The sequence below is a fragment of the Periophthalmus magnuspinnatus genome, chromosome 16 (assembly GCF_009829125.3).
Source record: "Periophthalmus magnuspinnatus isolate fPerMag1 chromosome 16, fPerMag1.2.pri, whole genome shotgun sequence".
NCBI classification, from domain to species: domain Eukaryota; kingdom Metazoa; phylum Chordata; class Actinopteri; order Gobiiformes; family Gobiidae; genus Periophthalmus; species Periophthalmus magnuspinnatus.
In genome coordinates this window covers 30,364,575-30,375,252 of record NC_047141.1, presented here as the reverse complement: position 1 = coordinate 30,375,252, position 10,678 = coordinate 30,364,575, and the positions used below count along the sequence as shown (strand labels likewise).

The 10,678-nt window shown below is 41.2% G+C and overlaps 1 protein-coding gene and 2 non-coding genes across 4 annotated transcripts; 1 reads left to right on the top strand and 2 right to left on the bottom strand.

Moving 5' to 3' along the window:
- Positions 1-633: 633 nt before the first annotated feature.
- pycard (PYD and CARD domain containing) lies at positions 634-8,339 on the top strand. 2 transcript variants are annotated; one of them, XM_055228134.1, is made up of 4 exons: positions 634-920; positions 3,481-3,543; positions 4,818-4,868; positions 7,061-8,339. In XM_055228134.1, the coding sequence occupies exons 1-4, from the start codon at positions 668-670 to the stop codon at positions 7,327-7,329; spliced, it is 636 nt and encodes a 211-aa protein (XP_055084109.1). In that variant the 5' UTR covers positions 634-667; the 3' UTR covers positions 7,330-8,339. The 2 variants fall into 2 exon arrangements, with proteins under 2 accessions (XP_055084109.1, XP_055084110.1); XM_055228135.1 differs by lacking the exon at positions 634-920 and adding an exon at positions 1,948-2,375 and having other exon boundaries at positions 4,818-4,865.
- A 551-nt stretch (positions 8,340-8,890) lies between these two features.
- Positions 8,891-8,962, bottom strand: trnap-agg (transfer RNA proline (anticodon AGG)). Its single transcript has one exon. It is a non-coding gene; the product is annotated as a tRNA-Pro (tRNA).
- A 793-nt stretch (positions 8,963-9,755) lies between these two features.
- Positions 9,756-9,827, bottom strand: trnap-agg (transfer RNA proline (anticodon AGG)). Its single transcript has one exon. It is a non-coding gene; the product is annotated as a tRNA-Pro (tRNA).
- Positions 9,828-10,678: the final 851 nt, after the last annotated feature.

Here is a 10,678-nt window from a genome sequence, read left to right as displayed (position 1 = left end):
AAGAGGAATCTGTTGAAGTTTTTTTCCTCCAAATCATCCAGTACACCCAAAATTTGCATCTTGATGTTGTCTTGGGACATTGTTTTCTTCCGGCTGTTATTTCCGTACTGTACGCTCCTCTCTGCGGCTCCAGGGATTTGCTTTTCGCGGTTTTTTCAGCCAGTAGACGTGTGCTGGGCGGGGCTGAATACACTGCATGATTGTTTTTTTGTTTTGTTTTTTGTTTTGTTTCTCTTCAAAGAGCCCTTCAAAAAACTCTTCTTTTTTTTTTTTACTACGACAGAAGCCCATGTGAGAGCTCCTTTTTTTTTTTTATATCTACAAACCAGTCACAGAGAAATGACCAAGCCTCAGATGTGTTTAAAATGGTTGAAACTGAGAGTGGGAGTGAGTTTAACCTTTGGAATTATGAAAATTAAAATAAAATGTTGCACTTTTAAAAACAAAAACAAAACTGTGATTATAATGTCAAATAGTCACAACTCTAGTAAGTTCTGTCCTCTCCACACTCTGTCCCATGTTTTTAAGGTCAGTGGTCCTAATTAAAGGAGGGATCAAGTCTCACCCACGCGCACTATTTATTTTCTAGAATTCACATCGCGGAAACACCAGCAAGACGAAACCTCACTCTCTTTACGCACTGCAGGCGGAGCGGTAAGACGCTACGATGCCTCAAAACAACATACCCATGCGGATTCTGCACGTGCTGGAACAATTGGAGAAGAAGGACTTAGATAAATTCCTGCTCAAGCTCCAGGACAGTTCGGAGGAGCCGCGCATCAGAGCCGCAGAGGTAGAGGGCAAGTCCCGCGTAGACATCGCGATGCTCCTGGTGTCCCGGTGCACAGGCCCTGGAGCTCTGCACAGGACCATCACTACTCTGAGACACATCGGCTGCAACGAGGAGGCGCAGGAACTGGGTGAGCCGGGGTCATTCCTAGACCTTTTCTGTGACTTTAACTATAACCATTTAAGAACAAAAAATATAGCCTATTTAACCCGGTCTGACAATTTAAAAAAAAAACTTTGTTATTCGTATTAGGCTACATCAGGCCTATAACATATGACTGATGTTCTAAAACTGCAGAGGCTTAACGAAAATTATAACAGGAAAATCATTTTGTGGTGACCAATTATGACACGTCAGTAATGGGCTCGACACACGGGGAGCGACGTCGCTCGCTCTCCATTTATTTTCAATGGTCTCTGTGCGACACTGTGTAAATAACTCGTCTCTCACCTCCGCGACAAGCGAAAGTCGTGCACGTGAAAACCTCGCGCTCGTGCATGTCGACGTGCACACGCGGGCCTGCGACGCGATTAATAAAAGTTGAAAAATGTTCTACTTTTATCGCTGTCGCTGCACAACAGACAATCAGCGAGAGTTTGATTGACGAGCCAATGCACTGTCCACCTCAGAAACATCATGGAGGAGAAAATTAGACTCACGGTGTCGGATTTCACAATTCTTTTTGACATCTCAAAGAGACTACCGAGATATATCAATAAAGCAACTGCCTGGAAACTCGTTGGTGCCAGGGTGAATATGAGTGGTAAGTTAACATGCGCAAATTTGTTAATTCAGATAAATTTATGGAGGCTAATAACCAAATGTATTAAAGACTGATTCAACATTTAAAAAATATATTTATTTAAGGTTTTTACATTAAACAGAATTATCTGCAGAATAGGGTGGACTCAGGATCGCTTTTTTTAGTTTTGTAGAGCAACCAATTGTAATATTTTAGTCAAATGAAGCAAAACTTTACGAGATTTCATTTTAGCGCCTTTTTCCCATCTACCGCTATTAACCTCAAAATTCCCTCCAAATAAACAGCCAATCAGATGTGTAGGAGGCTCGATCTGCTCTGGAACAGGGCACGACGGGACAAACTGCCGGTAGTCGCTGCAGTTTGTCTCTACCCGTGTGTTTGATGTTAAAGCCTCTGTGATGTCACTGCGCGCTGTGGTTTGTCGCTCCCCGTGTGTCGAGCCCATCAGGCTCATATAGTGTAGTGACACCGGCCCTCCTCGTGCACTTCCCCCTTTATAAAGCCAGAAGAATACCCCGGAAGAACAATAGACTTTATTAAAACTCTGCGCGCGCTCGTCCTGAGACATGGCGGGTAAAACTGTACGGATCATCATCGCAGACTCACTGGAGGACCTGAGCCCGGAGAACCTCGACAAATTCCGGGTGAGACTGCGGGAGAGGAAGGACGATGGAGCGCGCATCAGACGAGCCCAGGTGGACGGCAAGAGCCCCCTGGAGCTCGCAGACCTCCTGGTGGAAAGGTTCACTCGGGACAGGGCTGTGTCCGTGGCGGTGGAGCTGCTCCGGGCCATGGGCTGTTCCGAGGTAGCGAAGGAGCTGGGTGAGCGCGCTTTTACGCACGGCACGCGCCACAATCACCACCACCACCCCCACCCTCACCACCACCACCACCACCACCACCCCCCCTCACTGATGAGTAGGCGCGTGTTGGTCCACTGATATAACCCGCACGTTTCAGTGGTTATTCCAGCTTTCACTTTCGAGTTCATGATGTGACATTGGGACTGTACCATTTTTAATCCAAATGTGTTAGTTAATCTGAGCCTCCAAGCAAAGGCACGGTTCTCTTTCTTTCTTTCTTTCTTTCTTTCTTTCTTTCTTTCTTTCTTTCCTATCTATCTATCTATCTATCTATCTATCTATCTATCTATCTATCTAACAAATACGTTTATACCATAAGTATATAAATTCATATAAAACTTAAAAAATAGGTGCAGGTGTGTGTATAAAAGTTTGTTACCAGATTATTAATTTGCGATTGTGTCACCAATGCATCCAGTTTTGCTTTTCCTTGGAGTGTGTTCCATTTTTGTGAAGTGAAACAGCTAAAAGCTTCTTTCCCGTCTCAGTTTTGGTGCAGCTCTTAGCCTTATACAGTCATGTGATCTAGTATTAAATGTTGCAGTATCGATGATTATCAAACAGGTGAGGTTTTCTGGCAGTTTTTGAAGTCGTTCCTTATAGATACATTTTATAGAGAGCCGTGATGGTTCAGTTCTGATTTGCTGGTTTGACCGTTGACTCAGTTTGGTCTCATTGTTTCCTGTTTTCTTTTTAAGGCTACATCTTCTGGCACTGGTGAGGGTTAATCACTTGAAATCAATACATTTTCAAATAACAGGCTGTTAAAACAAGTCAGAAATATGATTTGATTTGTTAGTAAACTAAGTAAAGCAAGGATTTTAACTACTAAAATATATAAAATAGTGTACAGTTTGATTTTGTGTAGACATTCGTTTCCATTTGACAGTTTGACAGTGCATCACGGAGGAGGGCTGAAGTATAAATCATATTTTTCAATCAATTCTGAGTTTAATATGAAAGAAAAATCATTACTTTAACATTCGATGGCCATTTGTTTCATTAAATCACACCTTTTGCCTCACTTTTTTTTCTAATTTTGGGTTTTGTTCTCTTGTTTTCAGAGGAAGAGGCGAAAGACGTGTTACAACCTGCCTCAACTGGACAAGACTCTGGAGCATCTCCTGGTGAGTTTCCTTCCAGTACTATCACTGTAGCATCACCTGTTTAACACCTACAGCAGGAGATTCACACAACAGCACTGAATTAAACCAGAACTGTCACCAACCTGGGTAACACCAGTAGTAGTAGTGAAAGTACCTCTACTGCAGGAGTGCTAAAATACAGGGATGTGAAGATGTGAACAGTAGTGAAGCTCAAACAATCTGAGGCACTCGAGTGTAGAAAAATGACAAGTCCCTTTTCCACAACTCAAGTCTTTTGTATATATGTAGGTGGTGTCAAAAAAAAAGAAACATGCTGCATCATGTACACAATAAAAACATCAACAAACCTAGTCATTTTAAGGATGCAGATTGGCCAGGCAGTGTACGCTTCTGTATCGACCAAACCAAAAGGAAACTCAAAGAAAGATTTGCTGAACATAAATATGCAACAGGACTCTAAACACGGATTGTCCTATTGCCAAACATTTCAAAACTATGGCCCACAGAACGTTAATGACCTCAGAGTCATGGTGATAGAGGTGATTGAAAGGAGCCCAGAGGAGGTGATGGGCTACAAAGACCTTCTGGATCCATACCCTAGGTGCTCGTCCCGGTCTCAATGAGGAGATAGACTTTGCTCCCTTCTTATAAACTGCTCCTCCACAGTCCTGACCTTGAGTCCTTCGTGATGATGCCTTGCTCGCTGTTCTAGTCACTGTTCGTTATTTGTATGTGCAGTGCCTCACAGTCAGTCTCTAGTCTCTAAGTTAAATCTGTCAACTGGACACAAAGTTGTAGAGAGTGAAGATGTTTCACTGCTCATCCAAACTGCTTCTATGTGCTAAACAGCTGTTGTTTTCAGTTTCAGCCTTAATGGACCTACATTCAGCCTTAATGGGCCGACTGGCTAGCTCTGTTGTTCTCCATGTTTCCTTTGTTTGTTTTGTGTCTGAGGATGGAGTTATATATGATGAATAGTCCTGATGAAGACTTCAGGTGTGGAAACGAATTGGATGGTCCATGTCCTAATAAAGTTTTCTTCACTAGAGTGCTTCAGATTATTTCCGCTCCACTACTGTTCACATCTTGACATCTGTATGTGCTGAGCTGAATCTCTGTTCCTTCATGATGAATATGCTTATCCTTGAAGTGCAGCTATGTCCCACATACTTCTATCTGACTCACTAGAGCCACATTGTAACACATTGTTGAATCTTATCTCCTGTTTTTATTGCCTCTGTGTATTTGATTGAATAATATTCTAAATATAGTAACCGGTCCTTCTTGTGTTACAGGCCCTGGAGCGTCTGCTGCACCAGACACACACAGAGCTGCAGCTGAAGGTAGTGAGGATCATTCAGGTCATTTACAAACAACCTGTGGCCAACGCCCTTGAGCGTTACCATGGACACAGAGATGTTTAATACTGTACTAGGAAACATGAATTCATCCAATTAATCAAATAACAGCTTTTGTCCCTGTGGAGCAATTTAAAAGACAGAAGTAGCTGAGTAGTTTACGATACAGAATCAACAAGAATCAGTGTGTTTGTTTATTACATTTATATGAATGTAGTATTTACTTTGGATTAAACCAGATGCCTTGTTTATAGTTGTAAAGTCAACACCTGCCCACAAATCTATATAGAGTTACAGAAGACAGAGGCACATCTCAAGTATTATGTGTATGTACAGCTTCCTTCTGTCCTGTTGAACACACTGTGGTCGGGCTGTAGTTTAGGTCAGAGGGCAGAGGCTCAGGTGACTTAATCCCATTGGTAGATTTGTTTGCAGAGTTAAAACAGTGTGTCGTTCTGATGCATTCCCAAACACTTCACACTCATAGTGACATCAGACACACAGGACAACACTTTCTACATCAAAGACTCAACTTGATTATATTTGATATATAAGTTAGCAATACAAACGTAAAAGTTGTGCAAACCTGAGCAATAAAACAGTTTATTAAGGGCCACAATTGATACTTTGCAGATGATGTCATCAACATTCCCTGGGGGTGTGATACAAACAGGAGGCACTGCTCTGTCTAAAGCTCTGTTACTAAAGTTAGACATTAATCTGATCTTTATTTTAACACAATCTGACCATAAAGAACTGACTTAGTTGGAGCTACAACAGGTGAGCTGATTTGTGCTGGTAAATAGATGTTTTCAGACACTCTAAAAACATATCAGCTTGTGTTAAGTGTGTTGTGGCTCCATGTAACTACTGCCCCCAGCGTGATGTCACTGCAAAGTATCAGTTGAGTAGGGAACAAGGTTAGGTATTGTTTTGTGCAGCTATTGAAGCTTGGGCCTAAATGCATCTGGTGTGGAAAGGGATGTGATCCACAGTCAGTGAGGTGTTGTCCTTCAGAGTCAGGCCTGCACACCAGGCCACAAGAGAAAAACGTAAAACAGAAGGTGCGATAAAAAGAATGATCATGTTTTTAAAGGCAGAAGAGTAATGTTACTTCAATATAATATTACTCAAGTAGAAATACAAAAAGGGACAGCTTTCTCTGATCTCTGTTATAATGTTTCCTCATCACAAACATGACTGAAGTTTTGCTTCATTCACACATGTTTAAAGCCAGGTGTCCACTGCACGATCAAACGTAGACCCGTCGAATGACCAAAGACGAGCTGCCACTGAGATCAGGCCTATCTGATATTCTGGAGTCTTGGTGCACAGTGAGCCCTCCTCCTGCTGCGTCTGTGATCACTCCCTGTGGCCAGCAGTAAACACAAGAGCTCCTCAGAAGAGCTCTGCTGTGAACGAGAGCATCTCTCACTTTTACAAACGCAAACAAATAAGATAGATGCAAATTAATTGCACACCCTCCCCTCGCCCTGAGTCTTACGCCCTTGCCCTGATTACGACGCCCTCTCCTTGCCCTGATGCCCTCCCTTTGCTCTGACAGCCTCCACTCTCACTCTGCAGGGAGCCAGGGAGGCAGGGACAGTGGCGCTGGATCAGGCTTTAATTGACAGCTCAGAGCTGTGACAGCGATGCGCAGAGGAGATGCATATTCCATATTTAGCTAATTTCATGGACTTCTCAAAAAACACAGTTCTGCTTTCTAATTACAGAACAATCTGTATTTTACATAGCGGCCGTTAGGGAGATGTTACCACATGGAGCTGGAGCCTGAAATTCACTCAGACTCATCGTGTGTGGCACCATTTAAACTCCTCATGTCGTGTAGTTTCACATCAACAATCTTATAAGAAAATCAGTGGACACCAGGTTTAACACACAAACCCTGCATATTTAAATGGAACACTCTGTTCCACCTTATGATGTCATGTGGTGATACAGGAAGTGCTCTACTGTGTTTTTAAACTCCATACAGCGTCCCAACATGACTAAAAGCTCACAAGAGTCCAGTGTGCATAATATGGGGCCGTTAAACTTTGGAACTACACTGTCCACACTGACAGAGGGAGGCTGAGAGGAGCTGATGCAGTCCCTGTTTTAATCCTCTCTCTCTCTCTCTCTCTCTCTCTCTCTCTCTCTCTCTCTCTCTCTCTCCTCAGATGAACACTTTGTGGACAGACATCGCAAACAGCTGACTGACCGAGTGAGCAACATAAACCCTGTTCTGGACGAGCTTCTGGTCAGTGGTGTCTTGAGCTCGGAGCAGTACTCCACGGTCCGAGCGATCAGGCCCACACAGGAACAGATGAGGTTTCTGTATGAGGGACCTCTGAAGTCTGGAGGAAAGCGCAGCAAAGACCAGCTCCTGTCTGCACTGGAGGATCAGGAGAAGTATCTGATCGAAGACCTGAGGGAGGGACAGAGCTAGACCTGCTCCCATCTACTCCTGTCTGCTCCCGCCTGCGCTGGAGCAGCCAAGAGAGAGTCCTCAGCACAGGGCTGAGTTCACAAGTAAGATAACAGTTAAAGATGCATGGACTATCTTTTCTGGTGAAGTTACGCCACCTGCTGGTCTCCATGATGTATTGTTTACTTTTAGAGGTGGTTAAGTATCCAAAATTTGTAGATATGTTACTTCAAAATAATATTACTCAAGTAGAAGTACAAAGTAGTGGTTAAAGAAGAAGAAGTACTACTTGAGTAAGAGTAACTGATGTAATTTTAAGGATAAAATATGAAATAAATTGCAAAATGTGGTATTTTCAAACAGACACAATAACGTACAAACTAAATCTAATTTCATATTGTCAACATAAAGCTTTTGTCACTTCAGACTTACTCACAGTGGGAAGAGGAACCACAACTTTTACCCTTGTAAGAGTACTGTTACTTCAGTACAAATATGACTCAAGTAGGAGTGAAAGTCTGCTGCTGAAGTACTCTGAAAAGTATAATTTCTTTAAAAAGTGACTCAATTAAACGTAACTGAGTAGCACCCACTTACTTTTTCCACTTACTTTGAATCATGGCATTACATTTTTCATTCATGGAGTCAAACAAGTGATGCCACCAGGCAAAGTTACAGGTCAGATCAGTGGAAAGGCAACTCGGCTTATAATACAGATGCATGCTTTTAAGCGATAATAATACCTGTAATTGAACAAATGCAAGATATGCAAGTGCCGTGAATGCAAGAAATATATTTGAACATTTTGGGCAAAGCTAGAACATCTCCATGGATACAAGCATGTGGCAGACCCTATACTAGAAAAGTTATGTAGTGCATCTTTAATGTTTTGATAGTGACACTACTGACATTATCTGAATGTGAACAATGTCATTTATACATTTATATTTTTAGAGATTACTGTCCCGGTGCTATATCTAAAAGACCAAAACACGAGTGTTGTACCAAATGGGATGGGACTAAAATGTTATGGCAGGATAAAATATGCAATAAATTTTTTTTAAAGTCTGAATTGTTTTTTTATTTGCACTGGCGATTTGTCCAGAAAACTTAGACTAATTTAAACCAATCCAAATCAAAAGGTCACTGAGGCATAGTCCAGGGTAAGGATTTACGCAGCAAAATAATGAACTGACCAAACAAAAACGCATTTGAGCAGATTTATTTCCATAGCAAATAACAGCACGGGTACATCTCAGTCTCGCTGGTTAAAGAAAACATGTGTCACTAACTCACCCTGTTCACTCCCACCTTCACCTGTTTAGGAACATTCAACCCAAAAGAAACCAAAAAACTAAATAATTACCCAATGAATTGAGCAGAGATAATGACACAAGGTGGAACAGAGCATTTTGAGCTTTGGAGATGTAGACAGACTAATAAGACTGAGGGTTACTCAAACATGCGTGACTGAAACAAATCACAACTCCAGCTCTGTTTTTGAAGAGCTAACAATCTTATTCACCTATTGTTATTGTTGTTATTTCTTAAAAAAAAAAAATATATATAATAATAACATTGTGGGCTCGTCCGGGATTTGAACCCGGGACCTCTCGCACCCTAAGCGAGAATCATACCCCTAGACCAACGAGCCATATACTTTCCCCAAAAGTTTACTGTCCAGAGGGAAACAGCACATGCCACGTCGTGTAGAGCAGTGGATGTTTCTTTTACGCAGCAATGGCGGCATCTAGCGGCCGTTGGCTATAACAAACCCAATCGCGGGGTTGACGAATCTGGTCTGCACCTTTACGTCAGGTGAGGCTTTGGGGGTCCGCGTGCAGCTGTGTGGAATACAGTAACAGTCAGGCTATTAAAGGACCAATATTAGGCTTTTTAAAATCTTTGTTATAAAACTGTTTGACTAGTTTCCTCGTCACAAACAGACCTGGAGTTGTGTTTTGTTTCATTCACACATGTTTAACATACAAACCTTGCACATTTAAGCTGAGTGCTTCTCTCAAACTGAAAACACTCTGTTCCACCTTGTGATGTCATCATGTGGTGATACAGGAAGTGCCCCACTGTGTTTTTAAACTCCACACACCTTCACTAGAATCATTTGGATCATTTCAGACCTGGACATGGCCATCTCTATTGCACAAAAGGTAAAAGGTAGATACTAACTTGAAAACTACCACTACATGACATCACAAGGTGGAACACAACATTTTGAGCTTTGGAGATGTACAGACTAATAATAAAGGGTTACTCAAACATGTGAATGAGATAAAACACAACTCTAGGTATGATTCTGAGAAGGTAACATGGCTCACTTGTGTAATATAGGACCTTTAATGGGCTGCCCTAACTTTTTCAAATACTTAAAAAAAACTGTGTTTTATGTATTTTAAGTTCAGATTTCGGGCAGTCATAAAAGGGTTTGAGGGCTCGTCCGGGATTTGAACCCGGGACCTCTCGCACCCTAAGCGAGAATCATACCCCTAGACCAACGAGCCATGTAGTGAACCTTAAAGTTTACTGTCCAGCGGGAAATAGCACGTGCCACGTCGTGTAGAGGATATGTAGAATTTTATGGATATTGTTACGCGGCAATGGCGTCATCTAGTGGCCATTAGCTATAACAATATTATTAATTCAGCTAAACCAGGTCTACACTACCAGTCAAAGTTTGGACACACCCTCTCATTCAATGTTTTTTTCCCTTTATGATTACTACTTCTACATTTTATACATACGGAAGACATCAAATATATGAAGCAGGATATATGGAATTATGTAGTAAAGAAAAAAAAAGTTAGTTAAAATTATTTACCTTTTTTGCTACATAATTCCATATATCTTACTGTTTTGACCCAAAAGCAGATCAAAACATATTTAATAAAGACACGGGTAAAAAAAAAAAAAAAATAAGGATAATGGTTCAACACTTTTTCTTACTTTTTAAAAAACTTTCTTCCCAATTTTTAAAGACGTTGAAGAAAAACAAACAAACAAACAAACAAAAAAAAAACCCCAAAACTTTAACAAACCCCTGTGCCCACCACTGTCCCTAACCTAACAAAAAAACAACACATAAACTATCCCTACACAAAATACAAACAATACAATACAAACAAAAAGAAGCTAAGCTGATAAAAAGCTAAAGCTCTGGCTATGGAAATAATGCTTTACTAAATATAAACAAATATAGGCAATAAAAATAATTTGAAATGACAAAAATATACAGGAAAAGGAAAGTTCATTGAATGAGGGTGTGTCCAAACTTTTGACTGATGGTGTCTGTCCGAGTCCATTCTTATATAAACCTAGAATTACTGTTACATAACTAAAAACAATCCACTTCTCA

Coding starts and splice junctions, on each gene's coding strand:
- pycard (XM_055228134.1), top strand. CDS start 668: ATGCCTCAAAACAACATACCCATGCGGATTCTGCACGTGCTGGAACAA. Junction 921..3,480: donor CGAGGAGGCGCAGGAACTGG/GTGAGCCGGGGT, acceptor TCTTGTTTTCAG/AGGAAGAGGCGAAAGACGTG. Junction 3,544..4,817: donor AGACTCTGGAGCATCTCCTG/GTGAGTTTCCTT, acceptor CTTGTGTTACAG/GCCCTGGAGCGTCTGCTGCA.